The sequence below is a fragment of the Toxotes jaculatrix genome, chromosome 4, assembly GCF_017976425.1.
Source record: "Toxotes jaculatrix isolate fToxJac2 chromosome 4, fToxJac2.pri, whole genome shotgun sequence".
Taxonomy (NCBI): Eukaryota; Metazoa; Chordata; class Actinopteri; family Toxotidae; genus Toxotes; species Toxotes jaculatrix.
In genome coordinates this window covers 15,533,358-15,552,042 of record NC_054397.1, presented here as the reverse complement: position 1 = coordinate 15,552,042, position 18,685 = coordinate 15,533,358, and the positions used below count along the sequence as shown (strand labels likewise).

Genomic DNA, 18,685 nt, shown 5'->3' with positions numbered 1-18,685 from the left:
ATTCATTTTAAATCTTACTGGAAGATCTCCAGTGTATTATATGTTAAAATATTTGCCAGCATTTCACTGAAATTGCTACACATATATATGCATTATTCAATATTTTCTTTAATTAAGGACAACATATAAGTAAAGGCTGTTTATCATACATGGTCAAAATTTAAAACCTAATTGACCTATGCCTAAACATTTGAATCTAATTTTAAAAACTCTTTGTCATAGTTAATTTTCACTTGTAATATTGTTACTGGTCATAAAAATATCTAATCCATTTGTGAGTGTTATAAACCATTTACTGTGATAAAAACCAAAACAAAAAAGAAAAAGAAAGAATATTTCTCTAACTTAAATGATTTTTAGTAGGTGGATTCCTTCTCACGGAGACAAAACAACACTGACGGGCTCAGTCTCTCTACCAGCTTTGGTTTTACATGTTTATACATGTTGAACTGGTGGTAACGATCAAACCATGTTAACCAGGTCGGTCTGTATTATAGAGGAGAGATAATACATTTTATTAATTATAAAAATAAGTGTTAAAAACAACTGTGTAATGTAGCTTCAAATTGGAGAAATTTAGTTACATGTTGTTTGATAGATTGTTCAGTCCTACTATTCAATAAATAACTAAAACTGTTCATTAGTATTAATCTATGACAAGAAATAACTAATATTATCTATGATATGAAAATCAATAATCAGTATTAAGCTTATTTAAGAGTGAAAAAAGAAATCATTATTAAATGTGCCTGCTGTACCGGTGAAAAGAAAATGAGCTCTTGATATACAGTATAGTACTAAACAGACCTGTTGTCCCCAATTTTGATTTACATATTAAGTAGAATTGTGCTTTGTTTCTGACTGATTTGATTTTAATGATTATATTATATCTAAATAATACTAATGTGTTCAATTGATGTAAGGAAACATTGTTTTACAGGAAAATATCATTAAACAAAATTCTACAAACTGGATTGTTTGATTTTTTAGTTTCCAACTTTTAATGATCCTTCTCAAACTGAAATTATATACTTTTTGGAGATCATTATGTTATTAAGCTTCTGCACAATTTTTTTATTTTTACCATTATAGGGATCCATGTCTTTAAGTATTATATAAAAATTAGTACTATAAGGATGATTATGTTAAATTAACTTCAATGTCAACCCTTTAAGACATAATATTAACATCAAAAATGGGATGCCAACTTTAATAAATTAAGTATAAAGAAAAATAAGAGGCATTTTTATTGAGGGAAATACTTGAGTTAAAAGCTGTTTTAACAAATGACCTGTTTTTACCAATATGAGATTATGAGACTATTTTATAGTCAGTCATAAAATAAATAAACTACCTTTTTTTACCAAAGGTAAAAGAAAACAGATACTTGAAAACACACATCACTGTGTCAGAATTATTTCAAAAACAGACATAATCACTATTACCCTTACTTAAACCTTATCAGTGATTTTTATTTTCAAGAACTCATAGCCTTGCAACAGGGCTACGATGTTTGCAACTCTGCTTGGCAGCAACTTGCTGCCTTCAGCTGGCTCCAGCTCGACAGCGCAGCACAGAAACATGTATGAATAAGTTAAGAAACATGAGGCCATTTGATTTATCTTCAACAAATCTTTTTCTTTTATTGCAATTATTTAACCCAGTACATCTGAAAAAGTTTAAAGCCTTAATCCAGCCAAATTCTTATAAAGGAATCGTCTGTCAATTTCACTCCATTTTCATCAGACCTCGGTTTGAGTTTTGGCAGCGGGAGCCGAGCCAAGCACATTTCTCTGAGTCATCAGAGGGGGGAGGGAGGAGGAGGAGAAAGAGGAGGAGGTGGAGAAGAAGAAGAAGAAGAAGGGGGAGGAGGAGAAGCAGGAGGTGGCAAGTCCGGAGTTTCCCCTCTCGCTCTTGCAGGCGAAGGCCTACACCGAGCAGCAACAGGCTGAGAAAACCGTGCTCTATTGTTTCAGGCCCGCTGGCAATGTGAGCCTTCCTGAAACTCAGCAAACAACTATCACACACAAATGAGGGAGACGTGCCAAAACACTGCTCACTGAGAGGCCTGCCAAAATGGCAGAAAGCTGTTGTGTGAGAAGTTTAGAAGGACTTTCATAGAAGCCGTTGTTTTCTTTCCCTGGCAACTTGACAAAAATACTTTCAATACAATGTTTAAAAAAATAGAAATCGATGTGAAAGAGAGGTCTACAATATTTTGTAAATCACATGTGGCTGAAATATAGTAATAACCTATAATAACCTATAATAATCAATCAAATATCACTGAGTTGCCTCAGTGTGGCAGTGATTCGGGGGAGAGAGTGTGTGTCTGACAATCTAAAATGATCAACCCTGAAAAATACATAGTTGTATGTAAACAAATGACACCTTTAGAGGACTTTGTGGTCGTATATTAAAACACTTCCCTCTTTAAAATGCTTAATAATGTAGCTAACATATGTAATTTAAGTGCAGCCTTTAAATTCTGGCAGCATCCCAGCTTCCCTCCGTAGTGGTAACACAGGTTGTGGCAAGACGTGGAAAAAGGAGGGACCTGACGGCAGTAGGTGCTACTTGGAAGAGGAAACAGACAATGCTCGTGCCTGACTGATGATGTTTTCTAAGAAGCAATTGAACATCACTTTCTTTCTAGGAATCTTCACAGCTTAATTTAGAATAGTTTGAGAGTTTACGTTGATTGTAGCAGCATGTTATTAAGGGGACACCTTTAAAAGCAACTAAACCATCTGGTAACATGGCGCCTCCATACCAGCTGAGAGCGTAAGTTACTATTTATGAAGTTCGAAATGATGCATAAAAGCAGGTTGTGATGTAAGAGGGAGTTTCAGTCATGGTGAAAGACTTAAAGCCATGTCTGTTTGTCAGACAGCAGGAGGAGGAAGAAATGACAAATGAATGACAAGGCAGGAGAGACAGAACCGGGTGAAACGAAGCAGCGCAGCTTTGAAGAACAACCTTTCATTTCTCGTCTTGGGCTCCGTTCAAACAGTCCGCAGGTTCTTATGTCCCTCTGGACCTGTCAGGCAGCTCCACTGTTTGTTTTCCACTCCAACGTGGGGACAGATTTGGACAAGGGCGACAGCGGAGTCTATTTTCTCCACCTGGAAGCTTGGAACGGAGGGGAGGGAAACTCAAGACTGGTTTTACCCACTTCCTGGAAACAGTAAAGCAAGCAGGAGGCCCCACTGTCAGGGAAAGGGGCAGCGAGAGACTGTGCGACAGAGAGTGCGCAGAGAGAGAGGGAGAGACTGAAACCTCTGGTCAACAGATAAGGAATATGTGTGAATGCATGAGTGGGAGTGTTTATGTGCCTGCCTGTGTGTGTTTGTGTGTGTGTGAAAGAGAAAATGATAGAATGGTAAAGAGCACGTGCTTCAGCCAGGGGGATTTGCTGATGCCCACGAAGATCTGTTTACAGTGAGTGCCCCTGATGACCCCCCAGAGGATGCAGGACTCACTGCCAACACGTACACAAACACACACCCACATGGACGCACACACACACACACATCATCCCTGCCACATGTCTCAGCAGACATAGATACAGGGTGTCTAAGGTCACCTGTTAGAAACATCCGGGAGGCCAGAATCCAGACAAAGCTCGCATCCCTATCGTAGCACCATAAACCCCAGCCTGGAGGTAGGTGTCAGCAGATGTGTGATAAAGTAGAAGGAGCACAGAATTTTCTGCAAATCCAGCTGACGACGGAGCCCTGCACACACCAATTTGCAACTTAATTACATTGTGAGGTTGTGTATGAGGAGATAAAGCAAGCAAAACAAACTCGCGCAGAAATGGAGGCCAACACGGGGTGTGAGTGTAGGAGTTTAAAGGCTCGTTCCAAGGCCTGAAGGTAGAGACTGGAGAAAGGATGAGAGGGAGAGATCTGTGAGAGGAGAGACAGACAACAGCAAGAACACCAAGGGGTTGAAGAGCAAGGACTAAGGATAAAGAAATTAAAGGCCAAATGAGATACTGGCCTAAAAAACACAATGCAAAAACAAAATAAGAACTTTCATCAATGGCTGCAGTGTTAAAAGAAAACTTTTACATTTTGGGGAATACACTTCATTGCACAGAGTTAGACTCTCACATCTGTAGGCTAAATATGAAGGTACAGCCAGGAACCAATTAGCTTAGCATAAAGACTGGAAACAAGGGGAAACAGTTTGGCTCTATCCAAAGACTCTATCCACCTCCAAATCTCACTAATCTAGACTTGTTACTGTGAGGTTGCCAGGCAACAAGCAGAGACTACTTTTAAGTTACTGCGTCTGGCCAAAAAAAAAAAAAAGAAAAGAAAAAGAAAAGTAATCTTGTCCATAACCCCCAGTAAAACTACATCTTATTTTCATTTTATTTTGTATGGAATACACAGACAAGACAGAACATGAGCTTTAGAGGTGATGGTGGCAGGCTAACTGTTATCCCCTGCTCCCCCAAAATCTTGATGCTAAGCGAAGCTAACTGGCTGTGATTGATATTTAATATATAGAAATGAGATTGGTGTCAATCTTATCATCTATCTCTCTGCAAGAAAGCGAATAAGTTTATTCCCCAAAAATGTCAAACTGTATCTTTAAATCCTCACCTTCCTTATTCCTCTCTGCCCTCCACAGACCTGCCCTGCTGTGCTTTTCACATTTGCACATGACGGCCAGGTTTTAAGCCTGCCTGTTACATTTCAGTGGTAGACCCCCTTGACACTACGTGGACGTGCGCGCCCGCTGACTCACCAACCTGTTCGTCTGTCACAGTGATTAAGTGTGATCAATGCTGCGCAGCAACCATGGCTGTGCTAATGCACAATAATATGGCCTGTACAAAAGCTAGGGCTGGTTGAGATGAATGAGTTGGATGTGACAAAGAGAAAGTCACAGATTAACTTAACTAAATTATAGGGCGTTGCTTTCTTTCTATATAATAGACATGGTCAAGGTCCAAGGTGTTTATATGTGGCGTGTAGGCACACCAAAGTACACTCAACATGTTCACTATATGTAGGAATGTAGTAAATAAAGGTAGAGAGAATTTAACTGTGCACTGATAAGTGTGTATGGGAGCAGAGAACGTGTCTGTGAGTGTGACCACAGGGATAGAGATGAAGAAAGAAAGAAAGAAAGACAGAGGGGAGAGAGAAAGTGGGACAGACGGCAGTGATACAACCTCTTAGCTCCCTCCTCTTCTCTCCTGCTCCATCCTCCCCTCATTCTCCTCTCTCTTTTGCCACTGAGGGGAAGCGAAGGAGGTCACCCACACCTACAAGCACTCAATCAACCGGCCGGCGACCTTGCTCGTCCTGGATACAGTGCCCGCTCCCTCTGTTTGTGTGCCTGCGACGCTACCATCCTGCTGCCATCTCTCTGCAGCCGGTGCCAGGTTACACCGCCACGAGCACAGAGGTGCCGTTCCACCAGATGCCCGCTTTTCTACCCGTGCTGTGCAAAAATTCAATGGCAGACAGCTCTGCTTTACGTCAATGTATTGTGCTAAGAGGTCTTTGACAGGGATCATGACAAAACATGCCCAGGTTAATTAGTATGCGGGTGGGATCTTTTTCCAGTGACGTAAAGATGCAAAGTGATTTATTCACTATGAAGGGATGGTTTTGGTAAATTGGACGTTTGCCACAGTGAAATACTGTGAATGAGTGAGAGTCAGTTCTTATGAGAGTTGTGAATAGATTAACATGCATGTTAAGCATTATCTGAGGACACCGCCCTGGAAATCCTCTCAATGACTCATCAAGGCGCATTCAGTGATTGATCACCGAGCAGAATCAAACCACAACAACAACATCAATCAGCTATGACTAGGTGGGGATTTACATTACTGAAAAAAAACAGGAATCAAAAGTAGTGCTGCAATTAACAGTTGTTTTCTCTAATGAAAATAACTGTCAGTTACTGTCCTGATTAATTGATTATACATTTGGAACAGAGGCAGGACTGTAGCTAACAATTTTTTTCACTATCGATTAATTTTTGGTTTATAAAATGTTCAAATTGAATAAATAAAGGTCCAAGGGCAGCAAATATTCACATTTGAGAAGACGAAACTAAAGAATTTTATGTATTTTTGCTTACAAAAAATTTTGCCAACTTGAATGAAACAATTAACCAATCATCAAAATACAGTAGTTGCATATTAACTTTCTGTCCATTTTCTAACTTAATCATTAAAAATGTTGGTCTCAGCTCTAATCAAAATCGCCACATTGGTCTGCTTCTCTATATGTTAGCCTGACCGAAGTGACTCCTAAAAAGAGACTCAAACTGTGGTATGAGCGCTGTGCAAGCAGCCACTGATGTTAACCTATGTGAATGACATGACAGCTTTACTTCACCACCAAATCCTGACAGCATCCCAGCACAGGAGATTGCCAAAGACATCCTGCAATATAGGTTTCTCTGTGTCACTGAGAAATGACGAATGCAGCGTCTAATACTCAAAAAATTGTAGGAGCGTCAATTTCCCACACCACCACCTACAACACATGGTCCACTTTGGACCATGAGCCAAGAAGTGTTTTCCATTGTAGATAAAGACTTTCAGCTGACACTGGAAGGCTCACTGTGAGAAATATGGCAATATTGCAAAGTCAGATTTGTATTACACGGCAATTACCTGATACTGTAATAAAGGAGGAAACAGCTGAACTCCACCACCAGCTACTGCTAGGGTGCAAATTAAGACACAAGGGCCGCAGATATCTCTATCAGCTGTGACAGTCAGGTCACATTCCTTTGTTATGTGCTGTCGGATGGGCCTTCCCCTTTGGAAAGTTAGTTGTGACTGTGGATACAGCTGCAAACATGACTCTACTGACCACAGCTACAAAAGGCATGGAAAGACAACACATGCGCCGAGACCATGGAGGGAGAAAGGAGGGAGGGAGAAAATGGGGAGAGGCAGACAGAGACAGGAAAGTGAATGTAATTCATCTTTAAAAGGCCAGATTCCTCAGTGATGTATGGTGTACAGACTGTGTGTATGTGCGTGTGTTTGTGTATTGCAGAACTGGGTGTGGGAGGTGTAAGCTAGTTAGCTACAACTCCTCTTATCGCTCCACAGAGCAATGTGGAGAATGAGGATTCTGGGTTCTGCCCTGCTGATCAAAGATACACAGAGAGGCTGATACTAACCCCCCCTCCCTCTCCTGCTCTCTTCCCTTCCAGCTCTGTCATGCACACACACACACAGGCAAACATAGAATTACAAGCTCAGCAAATAGCATGTAGGCTAATGCTATGAGCAATCACTCTACAGTGAATAAAAGGCAGAGAGAGTTCAACCAAATATGTGAGTTGGAGATTTTAATGAAGAATAACACAATATTTTTATTTAGATAATTTTTCCACTGAGTCCACTGTACGTTTATCCTTTTGCTGCCTCTCACACCCTGGACTGCACAGAATTAGAGGTTAACTTATGATTATTTTCATTATCAATTAATCTGTAGATTATTTTTTAATTAATCAATTACTTGTGAAAATTGCCCATGACAATTCCTTGAACCTAAAGTTATGTCTTCTAATTAAACATATTTTATTTACAACGATATCAAACTGAGGAAAGCGGCAAATTAGAATAGTAGAATAGAATAGAATAGAATGCCTTTATTGTCATTATACGTAAGTACAACGAGATTAAGCAATAATAACTTCAAATAGTAGGCAATTAATTTTCTACTGGTAAATATGTAGACTGTAGTTGTAGACTTTTTCAGCCCTACATAGGATTTGTACCTTCAATGCACAGCTGTAGTTCATGCCCACTCATTACAGAGTATTCACTTTAAATAGGGTCAGAGCACAGCGTTAGGCCACAATATCACACAGAAGGAGAGATACTTCAGGCCCAGGTTGCCTGATGAGATTAACTACAGTCAAAGTCATGCATTATACAAATGAGTTGTAAATTTGTAACCGACTACAGCACTTTATACGAGACAATCTCATCTGTAATTCAGATGCAGGTCTCATCACAATGACTGTGTGCAGAGGCCCAGAAGTCTGACACTAGACGGCTGCCTGTGTGGGTGTGCATGTGTACAAGAAATTGTGAGAGAGACAGAGTGAGCGGATGTTTGTTTTTGTGCATGTTAGGTCCCATCAGAGTCACAGTTATGCTACTCAGAATAACAGTACGACTGTGTGTTAATTCATTAAAGAAACAGCAGCGGAGTGCAAGCCTCTTAATAAGCAGCATGCTTTGTCTCTCTGCCTCCTTTATCTCTCGTCACTACTTCTTGCAATCACTCCACTCTGCTTTCCCACCCTTACATCTGCTCTATCCTCCCTTCATGATCTCCCTCTGTTCCTCTTAAACGCACATCTCTCTTCATTCCTTCCCTTCCTCTCACTCATTCTCCCCACACCTTCTCCTGCTGCTCTCCCTTTTCCTCTCCTCCTCCTTTTTTTTCTCCATTTATCTCTCCTTTCATCTGTCACGGCCTCCTCCCCCTTTCTCTCACCCTCCCTCCCTGTCTCCGTTCTTGTGTGTGAGTGGTGGGTCTGCGGGGTGCTTGTTATCCAGCACCCATCCAGCCATCCCTCAGCTGGGAAGCCAGACAGCCAGACAGGCAACCGGGTAGACAGACAGACAAAAGACGGCCAGAGAGGAGAGAAGAGTGATAGCCTGCCAGCTACTGCTAGAAGACTGACAAGGCAGGGGGCAAAAAAAAAGCAACTGGATGGCAGACATCCGGAGAGGCAGCCAGGCAAATAGTCTGAGAAGAAGATAGAGAGACTGTTGGTAAACGACTACCAAACAGGTATAAGGTAAGCAAACAGATACAGGCAGGCAAGTAGGAGGCAGACAGGTAGGCAGAGCAGCCAGACATGCAGGTCGTCACAGGCCGGTGCGTAGCACCCAGCCAAGCTACGAGCCCAGCATCCCAACAGGCCAGAGGGTCAGTAGTTGCATGGCTGATAAACACTGCCTCTGTCTGGGCCTGGCACAGTACTGCAGGCAATAAATGATGCCTGCACGGCGACAAATAACCCTTTAATTACCGAGTGTTTAGTCCAAGACTGAAAAGAAGTTGTTTCCTCCAAAAACCCAAAGTAAGGCTTTGAGAGAGGATACTGGAAGAATTCAGGATAGCATAGTAAACGTGGTTGACTCAAGTCCATTCAAAATTGTATTTTCTGATTTACATAAGATTAATAAAGCTTTGTGCCCATGTGATTTATAGATTACACAAGAAAATTATTGTCAGATTAAAAATAAATTAGTTGTAGCCTACTCGATAGGCTTGATGTAATTATTAAAACAGAAAGAATCAGGAATAATCTTTCAATTTGAAAATCTGTCCAGTTTTTAAAATTCTTAAAGAAATTCCATTATGTATAAATTGACTGTACTATGAACTCACAACAGTCCCTGTGCCTTCCAAAACTAAGACCTTGAAGAAGAACTGCACTCAATTTAAAATAAAATTCTTACTTCAGTGGTCATATTTAGTTTAGTTTATTTAGTTTTTTTTTTTTTTTTAGTTTTTTTGCTATTAATTCTCAGTGAAAGTGTCTGTGTTAACGTAATATTAAACATTCAAAAATGGCACAATCACTTATATTTCATTTCATGATATTAAAGACAGTTGTAACTTCTTTCTAATACAAGCTAGACTGTCACTGAGCATAGCTTAAATATGTTGCTATAATTTAAATAAGGAGGGATTTCTGTTAAAACATATGTATTTCCTCAACTGTACCCTAATAAATCTGATCATGTTACAACAAGAATGTCCTAAAACAGGATTACAGTGACACACAGGAAGTAGATTTTACCAGACCCAGGCTTGCAGCGCTGGTACAGTGCTCCAGTTACACCATATGGTGAAGATTTCACTCCAGGCAAAGGCCTCCTGATTCCAATCACTCTGACTCAGCGAAATATGTTACCCTTCCTCTGCTCACCAGATGTGGCAGTGGTTTATTTCAGAAAAACCTATCCAAAAACACCAATTTGTAAAATTTTAAGTACAGCGGCCAAAGTTTTAAAATTTAAACACCAATAATAAGGCTCAGTGTTAAGGCAGAGAGTTCATTTAGTATATGACAAGCGAACCTAGATGGGAGCATTGTTGAAGCATTGCAGCACCTTCCTCTTTCGTCACAAAGTTAAGAAACACAGTTCACAGTGTTCTTGGTCATCAGGCTATTGTAACCTTTACAGTCGCCAACTGCCAGCTATTTCCACAGGCAGTGTGCAGTTTTTTTTTTCTCGATGGTCTGTCACCCAGATCTCTACACACTGGCTGTCTTCCTACTGGGTCAAGTCACAATGACAGGAAACCATGAACCTTCTTCTTTGGGAGCCATACAATTTGCTTTACAGAACCTCAGAGCAATCAATGTGCTCACATCCTCACAGCCGAAAACAAGCTATTCAATGCTATTCACCATTTCCAGAAAGTTTAGAGAATTTTAAATGCCAAGGAGTCATTAAATTTAATGCTGCCAAAACTCTGTGAAAAAAAAAAATCCCAAATTAAATAACACTGGCATGGTTCTAGCCCGACTGAGGCAAATTTTCCAAAGGCCTTGTAGTTTCCATCTTTTACCAATTTTCACTAGTGGACTGCAGATAATTGTTCTAATTTACCGGAATCCCGACTCCCCAACAGCTGAACAGCCAATTTATTTATGTTTTTGTACTGGTTAGCTCTGGCTGAGGTTAGCTAACCACAGGCATCTTCCTGTACTTGCCAACATGCCGTTACAAGATCAATCAAGAGAAGGCACAGAAAATGACCGGACACACTGAGAAGAGATGAAAAAGCCATGACTGGAGGTGAGTCACAGAGGAGAAGCAGAGAGCTAGCTGACTGTCGGAACTGGGTGTACAATTTATCATGCACTGCGGGAGGTCATTTACAGGAGGAGGAAGTGGGGCAGGATCATATTGATACAGCCCATATTACATGTTGTTTATATGGAGGGATGTGAGGGAACAGAAGAATATCTCTGGTGGTCATTTCAGCCAGTGGTGACCTACTACTACTGACCTAATGCTGTGCATACAGAGTTCTGTCACATTTTGGTTCAGTGCCTTAGTTTAGGTCGTGTTACTTTGGTTAGGATTAGAGTAAAACTTCTGCATCAAGATAGGATGAGATTTTCATTATGGATTTGTGTAGTCTGATGAAAAAACTCCCCATTTATTGAGTCTATTCTGCAGTTTCTTATATATCAGATTTCTTGTCTGCAAAATAACGATGACTTTCCAGCAGGATTAGTCTTATTTGAGATAATTTACACGTTTAATCTAACTGGATAACTTATCCCAACAACTGGGGTATTAAAAATCTTACTTTTACCAAGTGTTTGAAATAAAATGTTTTGTGAATCTCACAACAGACCAACATTGTGAGAATTAACATTTAATGATAGTCAACAAATCAACAAATAGAAAGCTTAATTTCTAATAGAGGCTCAGTTATTCCCTAGAACTGCTGGACACTGTAGTTTTTGGCAAATGTTACTCAAAGGAGTAAATAGAGCATTTGATGGGGACTATTTTAAGAAGCGCATTAATACACATTTGGGGCTATAGTGGATATTTATAGCAACAGGACGGTATATGTGAGATTGACGTAAACTACATTTACTGTTGTCTAAAAACATAGTTTTTAGACAACAGACAGTACATGTTTTTTTATGGAGTCCTTGTTGCTTTTGGATTTGTTTAGCTTTAGAAAAATATGCAATAGAATACCACTGTTAGCACGTGTACATACAACTAGTCTGGACATTTGGCTGCAGCTTCTGCGTGGTTAACAGGAAGAATTATCGATACAGGACTGCAAAGTTAGAGTAACGGTGATTTTCGTGACAAATGTCTATCCACGACCGCAATTTGTTTGCTTTGGCTAGCTACAGGATGTTGAGCTAACCACAATCCTCCTTCCTGTCTCCCCCTGGGTCTTCTCTTGTGCCAGGCTAACAAACCATTATGTTGCCAGATCAATAAAGACGCTGAATGCTAAATGACTGGTCACACTGGAACAAGATGAAATAACTGGTGGTGAGTCACATTTGAGAAATGCGGCGCTACAGGCCTGGAGCCGATTTCTCAAAGTCATCTCAGCATATGAAACTTTTATTACAATCAAAGTCTATCTGGCCATTAATACAATAATATAACATGGGTGGGTCAGTGTAATACCCATGTAAACATGCAAATGTTATTATTTTCTCTAATTAAAAATTTAACTTGATTCAAACCATAGCTACAGTGTGGGTGTAGGAGGGCAAACGGGGCTGGTCACATCAGACCTTCAGCATATCTGGTTATTGTCCAAACGCAGGATGTGGTGAGAGGATCCATTGGGACATATAGGGCCATTAATCACTCACCAAGATTACAACATGCATGAGACATGCTATTTCTTAACAATGTAACTCTGATACCACCCCCACAAAATGGTAATGCAAGACTATTACAGCTACTGCAGCATCAGGGGGAAATCCCTTGAATGCTAAAGAAAGTATACTTTTTTTTTCTTATCGTTGGCATAGCCAAGATTTGTGAACGTGAAGCAAGCCTCTCAGAAAGCTAAACGTGAGAGTGCACCAGTATGTGAACTGCTCCAATGACAATAAATAACAGATGGGCTTTGTGAACAGATTGTAGATTTTGAAGAGGACTTTGTAAATGAGAAAACAGGCACATTATTGTAAATAACAATTACTTCCAAAAAAAAAATACAAAAGGTTACACTGACATGAAAATAGTGACAGTGCATTATTTCCTGTCAACGAACCAGCTATGAGACGGAATCTCATGATGACATGACAAATATGATTCTCGGTTTTATGGTTTCTGGACTTGGGAGAGAGTTATTCATGCTCACAAATATTTATCAAACTGTCTAAGATCAAACAAATAACATGTGGGAATTCTGCTTTGGAGAAGATTTTCACAACAGGGCAAGCCAAGCTCACAAAGAATGATCATCGGGGGAGTAAATTACCAATGATATTTGGTATGGGTCAGCTTCCTGCACACTAACACTTCAAACAGATAAAGACATATGCAGATTAAAACGAACATTCAGACAATCATCAATCCATCATTTTCAACTTTTTTCTGGTCAGGGCTAGATACCCTGGAGCCTATCCCAGCATGCACTGGGCGAGAGGTGGGGTATACCCATCAAATAGTATGAAGACAAAGAGAAGCACTCACATTTGCACAGTTTTAAGTTCAGCGCTAACCTGCGTGTCTTCTGACTGACTGTGTGTCAATGGGGACTTGCGCACAAAGTGCTCAGTGACCGTTCAATCCCCAACAAACACCAGAGAAGTACAACAATATCATCTTCTTACCCTATTATCACCACTCCTCCAGTCAAATTTGGCCTTAACATCAACAATGAAATTCTCACAGAGGGTTGGGGAACATCAAAAGCAACCACATCTCTTTGATAGCGATGGATCTGAAGTTGCATACTTTTGCTTGCTAGCAATAAAAACCCCATGACTCCACTTAAAATTCAGCTACAAAGTCGCATCAGAGAATTCAGCTGTGGATTTCACCAGACAGTATGACCTCAATCTATTATTGACATGGTGTCTGTCCACATGAATGATTTAGTATCACTAGATGACATTAATCAGCTATGCAACAGTTGCCTGCAACTCCATCTTTAGTTGCATTCTAACTGAAACTCCAGGGACAAATGAAGATTGAGCAGTATGCAAGTAAGTGCTTGTGTCTCCCAAGTCCTTGGGAATGAACCCACTGAACTCCCAAAGGTGTGTGGAATAACTCAGAGAAAACCAAACCATACACCAACTCTCCCATCTAGTGGTCAAAAAGTGTCATTGACTCTGAAGTCTCACTTAAATAACAACTATCGGTGGGATTTAAAGCACGTAATGTGAGCAAATTAATGGGTTCATGCAGTTAAAGAGATCAAAAACAGAGATGAGCCTTTGCGCTGTGCTACAGAGGTGAACCTCATTTTGACTGGAGCAGTGACTAGTGGAGATAAACATGCAAAGGTGTGAGCACGTTGGAAGAAAATTTGATTTATTGTGGTTAAGTGAATGAAGATCTAAACAGGCAGGTAACGATTTGTCGTTACGTAATCAAACCATAGTTTATTGGTAAGGCGGGCTGTCCCAAATTGATATAGTTTTGTCATGTACTTGTTGTGAACACATGCAATGTATAAACAATACAACTGATCGTATAATCACTCAAAAGAGCAACGACAACAATTTTCCTATTTCAGGTGTTTTTAAACACACACACAAAAAAAATTTTAGATAAAAACTATTAGTTTAGTCTTTGAAAGACTAGCAAACTTATGAAGATATGGAACCCAGCAGCAAATGCATGACCATTTTCAGTCACTTCAGTATGGTATTTAACTAAAATAATTCCTTAAGATCACAAAAGCCCAACAAATTAATATAAAACAAATATAAAACCTGAATCTAAAATATAAAATAAAACCTATTATAAAAAAGGTTTCAACCTAAAGTCCACCTCTACAATCTTTGACCTATGCTGCCTTTATCCTATTTCATTTTGACGCTTTGCATGAATGCTGATTTCTTCCACTAATGTTTTAAATGAGCCTAAAAAAAAAACCAGAAGATGCTGACAAAACAAATATTCTATCTATGGGCACTATCCAGGATCCTCAAATGGGTCACATGACCAGAAAAAGTACTATGTGCCTTTAAAGGCTAACTAAAGGGCTATTAGTTGATTTGGTAAGTGAACACTGCTTTCAACCATTTCCCTAAAACACAGCATATGTCTGGCTTACTCATCAGCATCGGCGAACTGGCCCGGCTCAGTGGAAATGTTGTAGCAGACCCATCGAACAGGACGTGGATGGTATGCCGCTGGGCTGAACTTGGCTGTCACCGGCAGGTCAACTGCGTCCCTTTGCTGAACTGTTAAATCCCTCAAAGCAAAATGGATCACATCTTCAGGACCTGGAGGCGGCACAAAACAACAGCAAAACATCTTTATTTGACTTGAATCCTAAAAATAGTACCTAAAACATAAAAAAATAAATAAAACTGATATTGTACTGTTTTTTTTTTTTTTTACCATATGGTCTGATCCCAAAACACATCTTTTCCCAGTTAGTGAGTGTGACCTCTTGGATCTCATTCTCCCAGTCTTCCTCCTCTTGTGGCAGCAGGGGCGTAGAGTTCCCCCCACAGACGACTTCAGTGTTTCTATAAAAGTTGACAGACATTCCAAACATTTCAAAATGAGGAAAATTTGTTCTTTGCAGAGGGGCTGTCTTACTTTCAGGGTAGCAAGCCAAATCTTTACATACATCATTTATGATAGCTGACACTGTAGCAGTTTGTTGGCAATACAAGCTCATCAAATATTTAGTCAGGGGGCAGTGGGAGCTATTACAGCGGTAGTCTGGCATTTGAAATGGGAAATACATTTATTTGCTTTCTTGCCATAAGCCTCTGTCTAAGGAAGCTACTAGCATCTCTAAAGCTCACTAATTAACATATCACATCTCATTTGTTTAATCTGTACAATAATGAAATGTATGACCAATGTAGATACAATAAGCAATTTGTGGTTTAACTGGGGTTCACGTGCAGGACTATTTCTTCGCCTAGATGTTTCCCCTGCTACCCAGCTGCTGGATATATGCATGTGACACCAATCTGATTCTCAAAAGGTCAATAAGAGTATTTCCCAGAATGTCAAACCTTTCCTTTAACATGGCACGAATCTGAACTGCACAACAGTTGATAGCCCCAGATGCAAATTCAGTCATCTAAAATTCTCCCCTCTCAATCAAAACTGAAGTTTGTGGGTCCAACAAAAACACAATGAGGAAATATTTCTTATTCTCTGTCATACACTGTCTACAGTTGCATTTTTCAGGCATCTGTTTGACATAACAGATTAATTTACATTTTAACCAATGCAGCTGTCTGTGTTGGTCTTGTACCAGTTCACATTTCACTTATATAGGTGAGTTTGGACTGAAAGGGATGAATTCAAAAAGAATGACTGTGCATTTTGGACTGAATGATTTATTCAAAGCAGTTATTATGTAGGTGTCTCACCTCTTCTTACGTCTGAATCTCTTCCATCTTTTTGTTTTTTTTGCTGCTGCTGACAGGCTGGGCTCTGGTTCCTTTTTGTCAGAATTACTAGGCAGAGAAACAGTGTCTAGACTGCTGGCCCCACGGAGTGAGCTGCCACCTGAAATGTCTCTACTGCTGACCCTGCCAGCTGCTGAGGCATCAGTCACAGCTGAAGTCGTATTTCCTTGTTTCCTGAGTGTCCTTGGGGGCGCAGCTTTTGTACTCTTGCCTTTGTAACCATGGTTAATAAAACCATTAACCATGCATTGCGGTTTGGTACCATTCAGTATGCCAGCTGGCGTGATCTCACTGATTCTAGTGGCAGTGGCTGGGCAGCCACTGTGAGCAGCGGGTCCATTAACTACACTTGTGCTTGGGACCTGACCGTTGACCAGACTATTTGCTTTACAGCTGTTGTGATGTGCTCCTCTTCTTCTTCCCTTGAAGTTCATACTATTCTGAGGCATCACGTCGCCTTTAATGTAGTGTTGGAAGGTTTCATATAAGCAGACTGAAAAAAAATAAAATAAATAAAGGTGTTTTTGCTGTAGAACAATACAATATTGATATATTATTAATAACTGTAGATGACAAAATATTATATTTGGTAAGTATTGAGTGTATTGTCATTAAATTAACAGTCTCATTCATGGTCTTCAAAGGATTTCTAATGGCTCTGGGGATCCCCTGTCCTAGGCCCTTTTGTACTTTTATACATCCGGGTGGGATTGTTAAAAACTAATATAATAATACAATAAAAAATGATAATAAATCCAGTAGATCTAAGACATTTGGTCGTTTAAAAATCTGTTGAAAATGTTTTATAAGTAAAACAAAATTTGTATTTCTTTGTATGTACAATAGACAACTATAATCATACACTTTAATTCTGAATTTATGTTAGATGACTTGCAGTTACAGAACTTACAAGGCTTTGATGGGTTCGTGAGCCACAAACAATAGCAAAAACAAAAGTTTTAAAGTTTGTAGCTTACATGAAGAGTTACGGGGTTTTAGGTAGAAGGGTACACTATGCTAGGGTACACTGGAAAATATATATAATGAAATTAAGTGGAATCAGCACCTAAAGTCACAGCCGTATACTGAAGTCCAGCAGCTTTGGTTCATCTGTGCCATGTCACTGCTAATTTAGCGACCTGCTAACGTCTCCTCTTAGCTAGCGCTGTGATTGACAGCCCTCGTCGTGTCGGCAGTTGACAGTTAACGTGCTTACCCATGGGAAACATATAAAACCAGTAAACTAAATAAATCCCATAACTTGACGCTACATCCAAAATTCCTTTAGTTTAAAAGTGAGACAGCTTACCTGTACGGTGGCCTGACGCACAAGTCTCCCGTGCCGCACAGTGACCCACAGGGACTGAGGGGTGCCAAACTGGGAGGCAAAAAAAATGCCCCGATAGGTGGCGCCACATTTGTACAGCCGGTGTGTCCTGACTATCAAACTCCAACCCCTGTAGGCTCGGGAAGCTCATCGTGTTTTGTTTGCTTAGATTCAGGTTAGTTAATCCTCCTCTCATGTGCTGGACCTACAACTTTTCCCGATCATTTAAACTATGTCTGTAGAGATGTGAGTCCAGGTAAACCTGCTCATCATGTTACCCTGCTGTCTCTAAAAGTCTCTGTAACTGGTAAAAACAGTGAGACACTACCTGCTATTTTTTATTTTTTAGTCACATTGTTGTATTAAAAGAGATTATATTGGATAGACCTTGCTTTAATCATAAAATTGTGGATTCTGAATCAATTATGCAATCAAATGAAAATTTTGTTTTATTGTTCATGGTGTTCAAATGTTTTTATTTACAGTACAGTGCGGTCATCACCATGGCAACTAAGACAACAGCAGCATACGCTGAAAGAACAGAACAAGTGGTTTGATGTTTTAGAAATTATAGTTTATTATATAAATGGGAGATGAGGACAAAAATGTTTAAAATGATGAAATTTCATGAGACAGTGTCAACTGCGAAAGCCATTTTTATTGCCATTTATAGTGACTACATTGCATTGGATAGCCCTAATAATTTCAAAATTTAAGACCTACAAGAAATGAGTTTGTGACAGATTTTACAGCTCAGTGTAATGTAATTTAAAATCTAAGATGGCAAGAGCAGCTATAGAGCGAAAAGATTCGTGAGGCAAAACAGGACACAAATCAGCAGGTACTGTACTGGTAAATAAGTTAATATTGCTCATAATGCTCACCATTTAGTTTAAGTTAGGAAGACGGTTTACAACCATATAAAAAGCCAGTTTAAAGCGAATTGAAAAGCAATGGACTTACCATGACTGACAAAAAAACAAACAAACTGAGAAATACAACAAAATATTCCCCACTGAATTAAAAAATTAATACATTGACAAAATATTCCCAAATTGCTAACCTGGCTTGCGTACCATACAAAGCATTGTGCTATACTGCTTTTCTAATAGGACACCGAAGCAATCACAAGTTCTTTCGTGATAAAACTGTATAAAATAGATTTCATAGTATCAATCTGAAAAAGAGTGGTGAGTGGCACATGAATACAAATTATCA

General features: G+C 39.7%; 1 protein-coding gene across 1 annotated transcript; it reads right to left on the bottom strand.

Annotated features, from left to right (window-relative positions):
- Positions 1 to 14,135: 14,135 nt before the first annotated feature.
- On the bottom strand, positions 14,136 to 17,501 carry LOC121180978. The gene is made up of 4 exons (XM_041036700.1): positions 17,450 to 17,501; positions 16,102 to 16,633; positions 15,107 to 15,237; positions 14,136 to 14,988 (listed from the first exon to the last, which is right to left on the bottom strand). Exons 2-4 carry the CDS (start codon positions 16,587 to 16,589, stop codon positions 14,813 to 14,815), a joined length of 795 nt encoding a protein of 264 aa, XP_040892634.1. The 5' UTR covers positions 16,590 to 16,633; positions 17,450 to 17,501; the 3' UTR covers positions 14,136 to 14,812.
- Between the last annotated feature and the right edge of the window lie 1,184 nt (positions 17,502 to 18,685).